The sequence below is a fragment of the Piliocolobus tephrosceles genome, chromosome 21 (genome assembly GCF_002776525.5).
Source record: "Piliocolobus tephrosceles isolate RC106 chromosome 21, ASM277652v3, whole genome shotgun sequence".
NCBI classification, from domain to species: domain Eukaryota; kingdom Metazoa; phylum Chordata; class Mammalia; order Primates; family Cercopithecidae; genus Piliocolobus; species Piliocolobus tephrosceles.
In genome coordinates, this window is record NC_045454.1 from 32,198,349 (window position 1) to 32,216,945 (window position 18,597).

The following is an 18,597-nucleotide window of genomic DNA, read 5'->3' on the forward strand; positions in this document are numbered from 1 at the left end:
CCCGGACTGGAGTGTAGTGGCCGGATCTCAGCTCACTGCAAGCTCCGCCTCCCGGGTTTACGCCGTTCTCCTGCCTCAAGCCTCCTGAGTAGCTGGGACTACAGGCGCCCGCCACCTCGCCCGGCTAGTTTTTTGTATTTTTTAGTAGAGAGGGGGTTTCACCTGTTAGCCAGGATGGTCTTGATCTCCTGACCTCGTGATCCGCCCGTCTTGGCCTCCCAAAGTGCTGGGATTACAGGCTTGAGCCATGTTCTGAAATTTTTAATAACAATTTAAAGTAGTCTTTCTTTAGCACCCTAGAAAGCATCGCCCAATAATTTTTTTTTTCAGAACTTTCAGGGTAATAAATGCCATCCTGTTTAAATAAGCGTTTTCTTAATCCTGCTCTGAATAGAGCTAATGAACACATATGAAACCTCATTACATGTTCTCCATCTTTACTAAGGACGTTCCCCCAATAGGAATCTTGAGTATCCACATCTTCCCACGTTCAACAGCAACAAGGGAAACATTTTTAATATTGCAGATTATAAATTCATGGTAAGAATTCTGCAGAGCATATAAGAAGTCATGATTTAGAGAGTGTAGAGAAGGCTTTGGGGTATAGGAGAGAAATATTTTGCAGACACCCTTGACTATCACAATAATTTTTTAAAGTAGTTAAACTCATTAGAGGAAAGAAACACAAGTAGAGAAGTAAAGGTTTGCAAGGACTAAATGCATCACACTCCAGGAGGCAGAGTGGACACTGCTCTTCATCTGAGACAAGTTTAGCTGAGAAAAAAAAAAAAAAGCCATTTTTCCTCTTTTGTCTTCTTTGGAAATGCTCTTGAGATGACATTTTCTGGAGAAGTTACACCTGCATCTTGAAAAAATTCCTTTAAAGGTGTCAGCACCACCTCTTTACCTGCAAGCCTCACACCCACAGAAAAAATAAGTAAGACCTGTAGAAAAAGCCCACCCATTTCTGTCCTTTATAGCAGCAGAGATTCAGGAACAATGAACTGCTCAATGAATATAAAAATATGTTTCTCTATTTCTGTCTTCAGGTGCCTGCCTTTGCCACAAACACCAGCAATTTCTGCTAAACTAATGGAAATATGGGTGACATTGACCTCTCCCTATCAAAACCAAACAGAACAGTACCTGTGACTACTTTTTAGTGCAAAGGTGGTACTTAACTCTCATGAATGGATCTTGAACCCCACACACTTGATTCTGGCCTCGCCTTAGAGTCACAGGAGAAACAATTAAAACAACATGAGCCGGGCGCGGTGGCTCAAGCCTGTAATCCCAGCACTTTGGGAGGCCGAGACGGGCAGATCACGAGGTCAGGATATCGAGACCATCCTGGCTAACACGGTGAAACCCCCGTCTCTACCAAAAATACAAAAAAACTAGCCGGGCGAGGTGGCGGGCGCCTGTAGTCCCAGCTACTTGGGAGGCTGAGGCAGGAGAATGGCGTGAACCCGGGAGGCGGAGCTTGCAGTGAGCTGAGATCCGCCACTGCACTCCAGCCCGGGCGACAGAGCGAGACTCCGTCTCAAAAAAAAAAAAAAATAAATAAATAAATAAAAAAATAAAACAACATGAATACTTTCCCCTAGAACAATATACAGAACCTGTGGGAAAGGGTACAAGTAAAGAGACAGCTGCAAATTGGCCATGTAATGCTAATGAGAAGTCTAGGCTGATAACCACTTAGCTAAGCATTGCCTCTCAAGCCTTAATGAACTCCAAAATCACTTGGTAATGTTGTTCCCACTTTATGTAATGTGATTCTGTAAGTTTCAAAAGGGTCCATGGATGGCTGTTTCAAACAAGTCCCCTGTCAATGCTGATGATGCTCCCCCTAGGCTCATGATTAGCATTAGTTAGAGAAGCAGGCACAGCACAGAGTCCCTTACACTCCACACTCTTGTCACAATACAATACTTCTGATACACAAAGAAAGACAAAAAATGTAAAGTTTCATATTCTTTGCTGGCTCTCTAAAGTTTACAGAGGACAGAGAAGGTAACAATGTCTGAATAAGTCTGCATTTAAAAAACAACATGTACACATGAACTAATGCAATGTTTATTAAGCAGGTACTATGTGCGCAATAGTACGTTAGAGAGCACAGTGCTGGGAATAACACATTATGTGTTATTATTTGTTATTATGTCCTAATAACACCTTGAAAGTTCATACTAAGTGTTCAGTAATTCTCAGGATTTAGATAAAAGACCCAGAATTATTATTTCCTTGTCTGTTTCTCTGTCATTGATTTTCTTAAATATATATACACACTAAAAGCTACATATAGACAGATGAAGATATATAGATAACTAAAAGCTAAATATAGATGAAGATATATAAAGAAACATAGAAAGAGCTTAATGTTTAGGGAAATTTTTTTGTGTTCATATTTACTTGTTGATGAATTGTAGAGCAGCTACTGGATCTGCAGGAATAGAAAAGTTGCTAAATGGAATGTTTCTGTAAGTACTGGTTTTACTACAAAATTTAAAAATTAAGATCTTAAAATGTATAGTTTATTTTTCTTATGTATCTGTTTTTGGGTTTCAGGATATTGTGAGCACCAGCTCTAGAAAGTCAGTAGGATTTACCCCCCAAAACTTGAATCTTTATAAATCCGTTTTGTAAGGAAAGACTCCAGAGTGGGGCCAGGCCTAAATAAGGCCTCCAAAAATGGTGAATCTGATCAGAATTGGGGCAGGGAAAAGAAACTAGGTAGAACTTATTTTCTACATCACTCGGGTATTTCCAGTTCTGTTTTTCCTAACTTACCTAAGAAAAGCTTAAATCCCAGCCTGGCACAGGGGCTCATACCTGTAATCCCAGCATTTTGGGAGGTCGAGGTAGGTGGATCGCCTGAGGTCGGGAGTTCAAGACCAGCCTGACCAACAGGGAGAAACTCCGTCTGTCTCTACTAAAAATACAAAATTAGCCAGGGTGGTGGTGTATTCCTGTAATCCCAGCTACTCGGGAGGTTGAGGCAGGAGAATCGCTTGAACCCGGGAGGCGGAGGTTGAGGTGAGCTGAGATCGCGCCATTGCACTCCAGCCTGGGCTACAAGAGCGAAACTCCGTCTAAAAAAGAAAAAAAGAAAAAAAAAACCCTTAAATCCCAGAGTTATGTAACACAATCTATTTTTGCCACTGCTGTCAATTTTATAACATATCCTAATAAGCAATTTAAATGTTTAAATTTTAAAGTTTTCTAGGATAATTTTATTAGAAGATAAATATGTATTCTTAGAAAAGTAAAAGAAACACAAATAACAGTAACTCTTCAGTGCATAAATATACCTTCAGGTGATAACTTCAGAAGTCACAACAATATTAAAAAGAAGTGGCCCAAGTTGTTTTTGCACACATCTATTCATTGTACCAACCATCTAATGCTTAATTGAAGCTTGTATGCAGTTGCTGGTCTAGATTAAAATTTCCTGGATGGTAGGGACCTTGACTGCTTCATCCATTTTTTTGAATGACCATATGAAAAGGAAGCAATTAGTTTGTTTGGGTCACCAGACCTCCTCTTTGTCTTTCACCCAAGTACCAGAAAACTTGAGAAACTCTCATCTGGGTAACAACCGATGTTATCTCTTGGTTGTTATGAGGGAGAAAAAAACACAGGATGTCTTCTTTCTCTTACAACCAGACAGAAACAGAATTAATCATTCTTGTTAGCCTGATGTAATTCTACCCTTGACATCCTCAAATGTCTTAAGGACACCTAGATGATTAGGAGAGGGTTCCCAATGACCCAGGGCTGATGGCCCAGTGATAAGCCAGGCTGGAGAAACTCAGGTCGATTCTAAATAGAAAATGGAACTGCCTTGGTGGAGCTCCAGAACCTGGATCCCCTATCCTGATTTGCTAGCTTTTGGGTAAGAAGATGGACAAGAACACTAAGGCTCTGGATCCTTTATGGCCTTGATCTCTCACTCTTAAGATGCTTGTTTACGGCCGGGCGCGGTGGCTCAAGCCTGTAATCCCAGCACTTTGGGAGGCCGAGATGGGCGGATCACGAGGTCACAAGATCAAGACCATCCTGGCTAACACGGTGAAACCCCGTCTCCACTAAAAAATAGAAAAAACTAGCCGGGCGAGTTGGCGGGCGCCTGTAGTCCCAGCTACTCGGGAGGCTGAGGCAGGAGAATGGCGTGAACCCGGGAGGCGGAGCTTGCAGTGAGCTGAGATCTGGCCACTGCACTCCAGCCTGGGCGACAGAGCGAGACTCCGTCTTGGAAAAAAAAAAAAGATGCTTGTTTACACTTACAGGTTCTGTCATCAGATTCTATTTACTTTTTTTTTTTTTCTTTTGAGACGGAGTCTTGCTCTTTCGCCCGAGCTGGAGTGCAGTGGCCAGATCTCAGCTCACTGCAAGCTCCGCCTCCCGGGTTTACGCCATTCTCCTGCCTCAGCCTCCGGAGTAGCTGGGACTACAGGCGCCCGCCACCTCGCCCGGCTAGTTTTTTTTTTTTTGTATTTTTAGTAGAGACGGGGTTTCACCGTGTTAGCCAGGATAGTCTCGATCTCCTGACCTCGTGATCCGCCCGTCTCGGCCTCCCAAAGTGCTGGGATTACAGGCTTGAGCCACCGCGCCCGGCCCAGATTCTATTTACACCTGGAGCCTCTCACAGACTGTAGCAGGTCACTGAACAAGACTGAAAAGCTTAAAGAGCCACACTCTCAAATGGGGGATTTAAGATTTCTACACTGACATCTCATAATACAGAAAATGCCTTCTGTTGGTTTTCAGTAAATTCTCAATCCAAAATCTGGCCCTGTCTTGTAAATCCCAGGCAAAGGCCAGAACTTATGTGCAGATTCTAGGTGGGATCAACCTGACTCTGCATCCTTGGGTGTTACAGCAAGCAGAGTACAATCAAAGGAGAGATCCCTTCATACAGGCTGCTCTAGCACATTCTGAGTAATATGTCTACCTAAAAGAAAAAAACTGAGGCAACATGAATATCAGTAGAGAGTTCATCTGGGCCAAGCTTGCGGATCGTAACCTTGGAGCAAAGATACATCCTCCAAAGACTGAACAAATAAGAAATTGAATCCCTGAATAGACCAATAACAAGCTCCAAAACTGAGTTAGTAATAAATAGCCTACCCACCAAAAACATCAAAGAATCAGAAAAATTTACAGCTGAATTCCACCAGATGTAAAAATAAGAGTTGGTACCACTTCTAATATTATTTCAAAAGACTGAGAAAAGAGGACTTCTTTCCAACTTATTCTGTAAAAATAACATTATTCTGATACCAAACTCTGGCAAATATAAAACAAAAAACAGAAAACGTGAGGCCAATATTCTTAATGAACATTGATGAAAATATCCTCAACAAAATACTGGCAAACCGAATCCAGGAGAACATCAAAAAGCTAATGCACTATGATCAACTTGGTTATATCTCTGAAATAAAAGGTTGGTTCAACACACAATAAATGTTACTCATCACATAAACAGAACTAAAGATAAAAACCACAAAGTTATTTCAACAGATGCTTAAAAAGCTTTCAATAGTCCAGGCATGGTGGCTCACGCCTGTAATCCCACCACTTTGGGAGTCCGAGGCGGGCGGATCATGAGGTCAGGAGTTCAAGACCAGTCTGACCAACATGGTAAAACCCATCTCTACCAAAAATACAAAAATTAGCCAGGCGTGGTGGCGTGCACTTGTAATCCCAGCTACTCAGGAGGGCGAGGCAGGAGAATAGCTTGAACCCGGGAGGTGGAGGTTGCAGTAAGCTGAGATCACGGCACAGCACTCCAGCCTGGGAAACCATGTGAGACAATGTCTCAAAAAAAAAGAATGAAGCTGGAAGCTTTACATTGCCCCCCTTCAAACTACATTACAGTAATCAAAGCAGCATTATACTGGCGTAAAAACAGATTCATAGAACAATGGAACAGAATAGAGAGCCCAGAAATAATGCCACACACCTGGTCCCCTTCCTTACACTATATATAAAAATCAACTCAACATGAATTGAAGACTTAAATGCAAAACTTAAAACATGTATGCTCAATTCACCACTGTCCACAATAACAAAGACATGGAATAAACCTAATTGCCTATTGTTGGTAGACTAGATTGAAAACATAGTATGGTAGCATGAGGTGGCTCACACTTGTAATCCCAGTGCTTTAGGAGATTAAGGCAGATGGAATGCCTTAGCTCAAGAGTTAAAGACCAACCTGGGCAACATGGCAAAGCTGCATCTCTACAAAAAATAAAAGAAAACTTAGGTGTGATGGTGTGAGCCTATAGTTCCAGTTACTTAAGGAGCTGAGGTAGGAGGATTCCTTAAGCCTTGAGCCTTGGAGATGGAGGCTGAAGTGAGCCAAGATTGCACCATTGCACTCCATCCTGTGTGACAGAGTGAAACACTGTCTCCAAAAAACAAAATAAAGATTTAATCAAAGTAAAACATGGTACATAAAAATCATGCAAGACTATGTGGCCATATAAAAACAACACAAAGCTGGGTGCTGTGGCTCATGCCTGTAATCCCAGCACTTTGGGAGGCCAATACAGGTGGATTACTTGAGATCAGGAGTTCGAGACCAACCTGGCCAATATACTAAAACCCCATCTCTACTAAAAATACAAAACATTAGCTGGGCGTCATGGCAAGTACCTGTAATCCCAGCTATTCAGGAGGCTGAGGCAGGAGAATCACTTGAACTTGGGAGGCAGAGGTTGCAGCGAGCAGAGATCACGCCACTGCATTCCAGCCTGAGCAACAGAGTAAGAATTCGTCTGGCTGGGCGCAGTGGCTTATGTCTGTAATCCCAGCACTTTGGGAGGCCAAAGTGGGCAGATCACAAGGTCAGGAAATCAAGACCATCCTGACCAACATGGTGAAACCCCGTCTCTACTAAAAATACAAAAATTAGTAGGGCTTGGTGGGGTACACCTGTAGTCCCAGATACTTGGGAGGCTGAGGCAGAATTGCTTCAACCTGGGAGGCTAAGGTTTCAGTGAGCCAAGATCGCGCCATTGCACTCCAGGATGGACAACAAGAGCAAAACTACATCTCAAAAAAAAAAAAATTGTCTCAAAAAACAAGCAAACAAACAAAAAACACCAAGATTAAGTCCTTTGCAGCAACATGGATGGAGTTGGAGACCATTATTCTTAGAAAATTAATGCAAAACAGAAAACCAAATGCATGTCATCATTTATAAGGAAGAGCTAAATAATAAGAACACATGGACATAAAGAAGGAACAGTCACAGAGGCCTAGTTGAGGATGAAGGATAAAAAGACAAAGAGGATTAGAAAAAAAATAACTCTTTGGTGCTATGCTTAGGAACTCACTGGCAAAATAATCTACACCAAACCCCCATGAAACAATTTTACCTGTATAACAAACCTGCATGCGTATTCCTGAACCAAAAAGAAAAGTTAAGAAAAGAAAAACCCATGAGTGCAGAAGAGCGCAGTGTAACTGGAAAGAACTGTTTGTTCTACAGATAGTGGCCCCGGTGGGGCTGTACTCTGATTTATTTCTGTGTCCATGCAGGTAGATGAGATTATGAACAGGTGCTCCATAATGCTAGGTAGATGGAGAAAACAGGTTACTGCTGCATATTCAGTGTCTGGGGGTGGGGATATGCCAGGAGACTTGTAGACACTTTTGTGGCTTTTTGGCAAGAAACCCTAGGATCAAAAATGCTGTGGTGAAGTTCCTGATGGTGGTGCCTAGTCCTGGGAGGACTGTGGACACATCAATGTCTAATGGGTGTGTTTGTGAGTGGGTGGGAATCCTGTGGTGGCAGCTGTGAGACAAGGGAGTCTGTCATTAGAGCTCCTTTCCTCTGAGTTTTCATTCTCTCACCCTAAGAGGAGACCTGGAATCACAGGACAATGGGCAGTGGGACAGTCTGTGTACAGGAGAGTAGAGCCTTCCATTTTCAGACACCTAGAGTTCCATTGCAGGCCAGGCCTCTGTGTTATCTTTCTTCTGGCACCAAATCTGTAGAGTTTGCTGAACACCAAGCAATTCTCTAACACCAACTCAATGTGTAACATCTGAATTCTGACACCACCCAGAGTCAGCACAGATCCTGATTCCAGGGCTCAGTCTCACAACACTGTCCTCACTGCAGATGCAAGTCACAAACCCCATAGGCCCATCTGTGTGTCTGAGCTACTGTTTAAACACTGGGGACTCCCGAGCCCTTTCTCAAGTTCAATTATCTGATCGAGCTACTCACAGAACTCAGGAAAACACTGTAGTTATGTTTACCAGTTTATTATAAAATATACAACTGATGAAAAGTCAAATGGAAGAAATGTGTACGACAAGAACAGTTTATGGAAAGAAATACCCTTCCCATTATGACTTAGATGGTGCTCTCTTTTCTTATTTATTACATAGCCAGACACAGAATCTGTCAGAGGTACACAGCCTCCATTTTGAATAGGGGCTGAGTAAAATAAGGCTGAGACCTACCGGGCTGCATTTCCAGATGGTTACGCATTCTAAGTCACAAGATGAGATAGGAGGTCAGCACAAGATACAGGTCACAAAGACCTGGCTGATAAAAGAGCTTGCAGTAAAGAAGCGGGATAAAAGCCACCAAAACCAAGATGGTGATGAGAGTGACCTCTGGTCATTCTCCTGCTACCCTCCCATCAGTGCCATGAGAGGTTACAAATGCCATGGCAACATCAGGATGTTATATCGTAAAGGTCTAGAAAGGAGATATATAAATAATCCACCCTTTATTTAGCATATAATTTAAAAATAACCATAAAAATACACAACCAGCCTATGGAGAAAGCCATTTCTTTTATTTCTTCACTTTCTTAATAAATTTGCTTTCATTTTATGACTTGCACTGAATTCTTTCTTGAGCAAGATACAAGAACCCTCTCCTGGGGTCTGGATCAAGACTTCTTTCTGGTAACATTTTCCTGGCAATCACAAAAGGACCATACTAAAGAGACCTCTCTGTCCCTCCCCCAAAAAATTATCTGTGGATACCAATTGGCTGACTTTGAGTCCCTATACCTGGGTAAAGGATGAGATTAGGTTGGAGGCACAACTTAGGAAAGTCAGAGTCTCTTCTAAGACAGCGTGGGTTAAAGGAGCCTCAAAGAAGGCAAGGATACTTAGGAAAGTTATAGTCCTTCCTAAGATTTAGGTTAGAGATCCCTCTCAGCAAAGTCCCTCTCAGCTAAGAACTGGTTTCATACTACTGGATGTTAATTACTATTCTTTTAGATTAATCTGTCTTGCACTCTTTGCTGGTGCCTATGAGTGACAGAATTAGGCATCTATAGGACCACAGGGTATGAGGAGCTTTTTCCCTTCCAAAAGGGGAAACTTGAGAGCTGATGGGACTTCTGGAAACCATCCTTTTGCTACCAAGAAGTGGCTGCCTGAACTTGTAAAATATATTGCAGTTGTACTTTTTGTGCAGAAATGCAGGATAAACTTTCTGGATGTTTTCTATTCTTTTTTTGTTTGTTTTTTGAGATGGAGTCTCCCTGTTACCCAGACTAGAGTGCAGTGGCGCAATCTTGGCTCACTGCAATCTCTGCCTCACAGGTTCAAGTGATTCTCCTGCCTCAGCCTCCCGAGTACCTGGGATTATAGGCATGCCCCACCATGCCTAGCTAACGTTTTGTATTTTTAGTAGAGACAGGGTTTCGTCACGTTGGCCAGGCTGGTCTTGAACTCCTGACCTCAAGCGACCCGCCCACCTCAGCCTCCCAAAGTGCTGGGATTACAGGCGTGAGCTACCACGCCCAACCTACCCAACCTAGATGTTTTCTTAAACACTAATTAATCTTAGAGATAACCCCTTTTTTGAAACTCAAGAGTTACGAATGGCCCTCACCATACTGATGAGTTTTGACTGAGCTCCTGTCTACCTGAAATACAAAAGACTCTAATAGTTAAGGAAGAATATCATCGCCCCAATACAGCATGAAGTAGTTACAGAAGATGAATTTTCATCCCTCTACAACCCTTATGATTAAGGGTTTTTTTTGTACAAAAGAGGGGGGAAATGTCAGAGGCGTATTGAACCAGGGCAAATCCATTTTGAATAGAGGGTGGGAAAAAATAGGGCTGAGACCTACTGGGCTGAATTCCCACATAGTTAGGCATTCGAAGTCACAGGATAAGATAGGAGGTCAGCACACGATACAGGTAATAAAGACCTGGCTAGCAAAACAGCTTGCAGTAAAGAAGCAGCATAAAACCCAACAAAACCAAGATGGTAATGTGTGTGACCTCTGGTCATCCTCACTGCTACACTCCCACCAGTGCCATGACAGTTTACAAATGCCATAAAAACATCAGGAAGTTACCCTATATGGTTTAAAATTGGGATAATAATCCACCCCTTGTTTAGCATATAATCAAGAAATAACCGGCCGGGTGCGGTGGCTCATGCCTATAATCCCGGCACTTTGGGAGGCTGATGCGGGTGGATCATGAGGTCAAGAGATGGAGACCATCCTGGCCATCACGGTGAAACTCGTCTCTACTAAAAATACAAAAATAAATTAGCTAGGTGTGGTGGTGGACGGCTGTAGTCCCAGTAAGTCAGGAGGCTGAGGCAGGAGAATCGCTTGAACCTGGGAGGCAGAAGCTGCTGTGAGTCGAGATCATGCCACTGCACTCCAGCCTTGCAACAGAGCAAGACTCCATCTCAAAAAAAAAAAAAAGGACCATGAAATGGGCAACCAGTAGGCCTCCGGACTGCTCTGCCTATGGATTAAGCAATTCTTTCATTTATTTACTTTCTTAATAAATTTGCTTTCATTTTACTCTATGAACTCACCCAGAATTCTTCTCTAGAGTGAAATCCAAGGACCCTCTCTTGAGGTTTGGACTGGGACCCTTTTTTGGTAAAAACTTGGCACCTTTTCTTCTTTTTCTCATTAAAAGAGTCAGCTGTATTTGTCTTCAGTGGTCTAAATAAAATTTTTCACAGACTACTGAATTTTGAGCTACCCTCAGTCTGAGCCATTATGCCATGTCATTCTATATGCCTCCTAAGAACATGCTGACTTCAGGATAAAACATTCTCTGATCTGAAATCTGATTTTTAATCCCCCATTTGCCATTCCCCTCCATTCTTTCTAATCTTGTAGGCTCCACTCTATGAAAAAAAGCCCTTGTCTACCTAAAATTGCATTCCTTAAAGTCTTTATAATTGGTATTCCTCCTGTTGCAATCCTCTTTTTGAATTCTTTTTTTTAAATTTTTTTTTTAATTTTTAATTTTTTATTTTTTGAGACGGAGTCTCACTCTGTTGCCCAGGCTGGAGTGCAGTGGCCGCAATCTCAGCTCACTGCAAGCTCCGCCTCCTGGGTTCACGCCATTCTCCTGCCTCAGCCTCCCGAGTAGCTGGGACTACAGGCGCCGCCACCTCGCCCGGCTAGTTTTTTTGTATTTTTTAGTAGAGACGGGGTTTCACCGTGTTAGCCAGGATGGTCTTGATCTCCTGACCTCGTGATCCGCCCGCCTCGGCCTCCCAAAGTGCTGGGATTACAGGCTTGAGCCACTGCGCCTGGCCTCTTTTTTTTTTTTTGAGACAGATTCTTGCTCTATTGCCCAGGCTGGAGTGCAGCAGCATGATCTCGGCTCACTGCAACCTCCATCTCCTGGGTTCAAGCATTTCTCCTGTCTCACCCTCCTAAGTAGCTGGAACTACAGGTGCACGTCTCCACACCTGGATAATTTTTGTATTTTTAGTAGAGATGGGGTTTCACCATATTAGTCAGGCTGGTCTTGAACTTCTGACATCAGGTGGTATGCCTGCCTCAGCCTCACAAAGTCCTGGGATTACAGATGTGAGCTACCATGCCCGGCTCTAGAATTCAATTTTTTTTTTTTTGAAATGGAGTCTCACTCTGTCACCCAGTCTGGAGTGCAGCGGCGCCGTGTCAGCTCACTGCAACCTCTGACTCCTGGGTTCAACCATTTCTCCTCTCTCAGCCTCCAGAATAGCTGGGATTACAGGAACCCACCACCACACCCAGTTAATTTTTGTATTTTTAGTAGAGATGGGGTTTCACCATATTGGTCGGGCTGGTCTCAAACTCCTGACCTCAGGTGATCTGCCCACATTGGTCTCCCAAAGTGCAGGGATTACAGGTATGAGCCACCACGCCTGAGTCTGGAATTCAAATTTTTTAACAGAAATCTAACTTGTAACATATTACAAAGTCTAGAAACTGCCTTAAAACAATAACAACTTCGTGGTCAGTAAGACCCTCTCAGTCCCCTTTTGTCTTAACCTTAACTCATCTGCCTGTAGCTTTCTAGGACTCTGTAGCTTCTCTCAGCAGAAAGGCTTCTTCCATGACTTGAGTGAGCAGGCTGGAACACCTGCAGGAGAGGCTCTCCAGAAAAAACTAACTGGACCTTTCACAACCTCCTTTTGCAGTCTCAATATGAGCTTTAGCTCTGAGTCACTGGGCTCAAACTTTAATTTCCATGTTAGAGTTACTCACTTGGTTTTTGAAACTAAGTGTTTGAAAAATCCAAAAAAATTACTCAAACACAGTGTTCATAAAAGGGAAGAAAATTTTAAGGTGCTTACATTTTATACCTTAATAAGGTGTACATTACATGTATACCTTATGTAAGGTGCTTACATTTTATACCTTAATAAGAAAAGCGAATACATTTCTTGTGGAAATGTATTCATTTTCTACAGTAAAAATGGAATAGAGATTTTTCCTCTTCTTTTTCTTGGTAGCATTCTAAAAGCTAAGCCTTGAAATTCTGTTTGAAATCACCCAGCCATAAAAAAACCACACCTGAGAAAATTTGTAAACTCACTCTGCGAAAGAAAAAGGTAAGCGAACATTTTTGACAAATGAAATATATGATTAATTTTTTTGAAACCCACATCTTTTATGCTCTTTGTAAATATTTTTCTACCTTTCAAGCTCTACTAATATAATGCAACTTACAGCTAAAAAACTGAGGTGAAAATAAGTGAATAAATATCAAGGTGGACAAATCCAGGAATGGCAGTGCTGGTTAAATAACAGATGTGTCTGACTCATGTTTCAAGTCAGGCCATTCAATCACTGGAGAGATCCTTCCACCCACTCCTGTTCGCCTACGTGCTCAAGAATCACCCATTCAGGAGACACTGCACTATTTCTCGGTGACTGTCCCAGGTGCATTTTACTTTGCAAGCTCTTACGCCATCTCACTGGAGTCAGTTTGTTGTTGTTTGTCTTTCGGGATACTATTTTTTTGGTCACATACTTTTCACTTTTTTTTTACTTTGTCTTTTACTATATTTATTTCACTATCCTGCTCCCTTACAGAATCCAGGGGGCAGAAATTATTTCTGTGTTTTCCCCTCACTACCAGCATCTGATTGGCTGACAAGCAATTTATCTCCATGAAATGGAAGCTGGGTTGGTAGAAGACAATTTATTCATTATTACAATAATTATTATTATTACTATTATGAGACAGAGTTTCGCTCTTGTAGCCAAGGCTAGAGTACAATGGCAGGATCTCGGCTCACCGCAACCTCTTCCTCCCAGGTTCAAGTGATTGTCCTGCCTCAGCAACCCTGAGTAGCTGGAAATTCAGGCATGCACCACCATGCCCAGCTAAGTTTTTTGTATTTTTAGTAGAGACGGGGTTTCTCCATGTTTCTCAAGCTGGTCCAGAGACAATTTTAACATATCAAGGGGTTACCTTTTCAAAATAAGAGTACTCCAGAAGATTTCTCTCAGCCCCAGGGTATCCACTTGCCCCCTTGACAGGATACACTCCGTATCTCAGGTCGTCCTATGGGAGAAAATAAACCAGAGCTGATATCCACTAGACACTCTAGTTGACATAACCATGGCAGATATCTCGGTTTATCCCAGATAACACTGAAACCCAGGACCAGGAAAAAACTAAATGGTGGCTGAGGACACATCACCCCATAAATTTTCCAAAGCGGAACTCTGACCCAAAAAAATTCTGATAATATCTCTGTGCCTAAAAAGATAAAAGGAAAAAACACATTGAGATTTTTTGCAATACAGTGTGAGGGGATTATTATTTGCTTTCTTTTCATAGAAAATATTTACAAACAGATAACAAATCTTCTTAAAAGCACCATTTGCCTGGGTGTGATGGCTCACGCCTGTAATCCCCACACTTTGGGAGGCCAAGGCGGGCACATCACCTGAGGACGGCAGTTCGAGACCAGCCTGACCAACATGGAGAAACCCCATCTCTATTAAAAATACAAAATTAGCTGGGCATGGTGGCACATGCCTGTAATCCCAGCTACTTGAAGGCTGAGGCAGGAGAATCGCTTGAACCCGGGAGGCGGAGGTTGAGGTGAGCCTAGATCTGCCACTGCACTACAGCCTGGGCAACAAGAGCGAAACTCCGTCAAAAAAAAAAAAAAGCACAATTTAATGCTTTGCCAAAAAATAATTAATTAAAATATGGTATAAAAAGTACACTACAAAATACGTGGCCAGGCACGGTGGCTCATGCCTGTAATCCCAGCACTTTGGGAAGCGGATGCGGGCGGATCACCCGAGCTCAGGAGTTCAAGACCAGCCTGTCCAACGTGGCGAAACCCTGTCTTTACAAAAAACACAAAAATTAGCCAGGTATGATGGCGCGCGCCTATAATCCCAGCTACTAGGGAGGCTGGGGCGGGAGAATTGTTTAAATCCGGGAGGCAGAGGTTGCGGAGAGCAGAGATCGTGCCATTGCACTTCAGCCTGGGAGACAGCACGAGACTCCATCTTAAAAACAAAACAAAACAAAAAACAAAAAAACACAAATATATGACAACGTGAATTAGGGAGGAAAAGCTGGCATTTGGGAACTCCAGAAGAAATTGGAAATTTAGTATCTTACTGCAAGCCAGAATGAGGCTGGAGTAATGAGGGATAGGGGTTAGACTTAAGACCCTGCTTGGGACCCAGGTGAAAAATACAGCAGAAAATCAGTTCCCTGTGGAGTGTGAAAATAATTAAGTGGCAGGCAATTAGACTGACATGTCTCTAGTCCCTGGGTTCCTACTTTAATTAAAAAATGTAACTCAGGCGCATTATTTTTAATTACTACATTAAGAGAAACAAAATTCAGGCTTCACCAACTATAAACTGCCAATTGAGCTCCAATTACATAACCAGGAAATTTTCACCTTTAATGTACAAATTAAGAAACCACGTAACTGTACCTAACCAATTACTAAATTTGGTTTTCTTCATCATGCATTTTACAAAAGATTTTCTTTCAAGCCTCTCCCATAGACCACAAACTACAAACCACAGCCTGGTGCTCTACAATTCTAGAACCACTCTTTGATTAAATTATTTATTTATTTTATTTATTTATTTTGAGGCAGTCTTGCTCTGTCGGCCAGGCTGCAGTGCAGTGGCGCTATCTCGACTCACTGCAAGCTTTGCCTCCTGGATTCAAGCCATTTTCCTGCCTCAGTCCCCCAGGTAGCTGGGACTACAGACGCCCGCCACCACGCCCGGCTCATTTTTTGTATTTTTAGTAGAGACGGGGATTCACGGTGTTAGCCAGGATGTTCTTGATCTCCTGACCTCGTGATCCGCCCGCCTCGGCCTTCCAAAGTGCTCGGATCAAAGGCTTGAGCCACAGCTCCCGGCCTAGAACCATTCTTCGATTAAATTCTTTTAATATTTTTGCAGTGACTCCCATTAACTTTTAACAGGAGAAAACAGGAACTGGGAACCCCACTGAACAAAGTTCTTCCCATTCATGAACCAAGTCAGGATTCTCCCCTGACGACCCTCCCATAGTCCCTGCACAATCCGGTAGAGAAGCGGCGCTGCGAATGCAGAGATTCCCCAGAGAGGGCTCCAGGCAAGGGCACAGTCACTATGCAGGGAAGAGACAGGACGCCCCGGGGCCCGGCTGTCGGCGCAACCGCCATCTTATGGCTGAAGGCGACTGAAGCCGAGCCGGGCAAGGAGAACTCCGGGCGCAGATTGTGAAGCTGACTACAGGGAGGCCTGAGTCCCGCCACAGCCACTTCCCACCGGTTTCAACCAGCCCTTCCCCTCTCTCGGGATGTCGGACTCCGCACTCTCACCATTTCTAGGCTTCCAGGGGGTCCCGGCGTCTTAGCTGTGGATTCCCAATACCTGCAGGTCACAGAGCCACACAGGATGGGCCTCTAGGAGCAGAGGACACAGAGCAGTGAAGACGAGACCTGGAACTCCAGCTGCATCTAGAGACAAAGGATCCGACAAATCCCGCCACATCCCGGAAGCCGTCCTCTTTGCTCAAGCTGCGTGCCTGATTGGACAGTTCCCAGCCCAGCTTCGCTGATTGGATAGCGTTTAAAACCCCACCCTCTCAGGCCCTGACTGACAGAAGATGTAATTAGATGCTGGGCTGAATGAAGGAAGAGTGACCGTCTAGGCTGCAGCCTTTTCAGGCAGGGCTTCCTCCCTGAGCCCACCCCAAAGGGTATTTGCATTCAATCTTGTGTATAAGGTCATATGCATGTGTAAATAATACATCATATGACTATACATAAATGAAAAGAATATAATAACAAATTAAAATTTCAGGTTTTTACCTTCCTGGCTTATGGTCCTTTGAGCAGGCAGCCTGAGATTTTAAAAAGGAGGTAATCCTCTGAAATAAAATATGAGCCACATGTGAATTTTGAATTTTCTAGTAGCCAAACTAGAAAATTAAAAAGAAATAAGGGGTCAGGCGCGGTGGCTCACACCTGTAATCCCAGCGTTTTGGGAGTACAAGGCGGGCGGATCAAGAGGTCAGGAGTTTGAAACCAGCCTGGATAACATAGTGAAAACCTGTCTCTACTAAAAATACAAAAATTAGCCGGGGGTGGTGGCGGGCGTGTGTAATCCCAGTTACTCAGGAGGCCAAGGGAGAATTGCTTGAACCCGGGAGGCGAAGGAGGTTGCAGTGAGCCAAGATCGCACCACTGCACTCCAGCCTGGGCGGACAGAGCAAGATTCCGTGTCTCGGTGGGTAAGAAAATAAAGAAAAGAAACAAGAGGCCAGGCGCGGTGGCTCACGCCTGTAATCCCAGCACTTTGGGAGGCCAAGGCTGGTGGATCACGAGATCAAGAGATCGAAACCCTCCTGGCCAACATGGTGAAACCTTGTCTCCACTAAAAAAAATACAAAAATTAGCTGGGCGTGGTGGTGCGCACCTGTAGTCCCAGCTACTCGGTAGGCTGAGGCAGGAGAATCGCTTAAACTCGGGAGGCAGAGGTTGCAGTGAGCCAAGATGGCGCCACTGCAACACAGCCTGGTGACAGAGTGAGACTCCGTCTCAAACAACAACAACAAAGAACAGGTTGAATTGATTGTAACAATGTAATTAACCTAATATATACAAAATATTATCATTTTAATGTGTGAGGAATATGTAATTATTAATGAAGTATATAAATATTTGCAACTAAATTTTTGAAAATAACTCTGTATTTTACCTTTCTAGCATATCGCTGTTCAGACCAGGCACATTCCAGACACCCAGTAGCTACACATAGCAACTCTGATGTCAGTGGTGTGAAGGGCCAGAGGCGAAGGAAGGGCCTCTCCCTACTAACATCTGTCTTCAGTTCTGAGGTTGGAACAGATAGCGACCATAGAAGGAGCTGAGGGCAGCAGAAATAAAATAACCACAGGTAAACCACGGCTTACCATCTGTTGCTCACCTCTCTTTTAGAGATTAGGCTGTGAACATAGGATAATGGCGCTTAGGAGAAAAAAACACTGTGTCTTCAGTTCTGCCCACACTCTTGAACTCCAATGTTTAGATACGGAGAAAATAGATTACAGGCAAATTTATTTTGCTAATTCGCCTTGACCCTAATTGCAAGGCTGTGGTTATCTGCTTTCTCCTGTGGTGTGGGAACTATGTGACTATAAACACCAATCACATGCATACATGTCTACCTGTATTTCTGCATTACCTAACATTCTCTTTCAAGACATCCTACTTTAAATTAGGAGAAGAAATCAGTACCTAGAGGCTGCCCACTGTTAGAAGGCAACAAGTAATCAACTTGTCACTAAATCCTGGCATCCTATCTGCACTGGGTGCATGTATTAGTTAGCTATTGCAGCATAACAAATCATCCAAAACTTACTAGTTTATAATTAAGATGGTCAGTCATTTAGGCTGGGCTGAGTGCGGCCATTATTCTGGTATCAGCTGAGCTCTTTCAGATTTGTATCATCAGCTGCTTGTTGACTAGCCAGCTGTACTTCTGGGGGTGATCTTCTGCTTCTGGGGCTGCCAACAGGGGCACCTTGCTTCTCCTCCCCATGGTATCTTATTTTTCAGCTTGCTAACATGGGCTTTACTCATGGAGATTGCAGCATTCTGAAGAAAAACAGAAGCATTCAAAACCATTTGTGCCTGGCCGCAAACTAGCCCACTGTCATGTTCACAAGTTTCTACTGCGCTGAGCAAATAAAGCCAGCCAGATCTAGGGTTTGGAAGACAGATTCTGGATCTTGATGGAAACAGCTGTAAAAGTACCGGACAATGGGCATAGATACAAGAGGGAAGAAAAATTGCTGCCATTTTGCAAT

At 43.3% G+C, this 18,597-nt stretch overlaps 1 protein-coding gene across 2 annotated transcripts in view; it reads right to left on the bottom strand.

Annotated features, from left to right (window-relative positions):
• Positions 1 to 16,334, bottom strand: part of LOC111524827 (zinc finger protein 430-like) — a 137,147-nt gene extending 120,813 nt beyond the window's left edge. For both annotated transcript variants that reach the window (XM_026448192.1, XM_023190113.2), the window contains exons 1-2: positions 16,106 to 16,334; positions 13,723 to 13,815 (exon numbers count right to left, since the gene is read on the bottom strand). In XM_026448192.1, coding sequence (XP_026303977.1) covers positions 13,723 to 13,815; positions 16,106 to 16,108 — 96 coding nt within the window. In that variant the 5' untranslated portion in view covers positions 16,109 to 16,334. The remainder of the gene's footprint in view (positions 1 to 13,722; positions 13,816 to 16,105) is intronic.
• Positions 16,335 to 18,597: the final 2,263 nt, after the last annotated feature.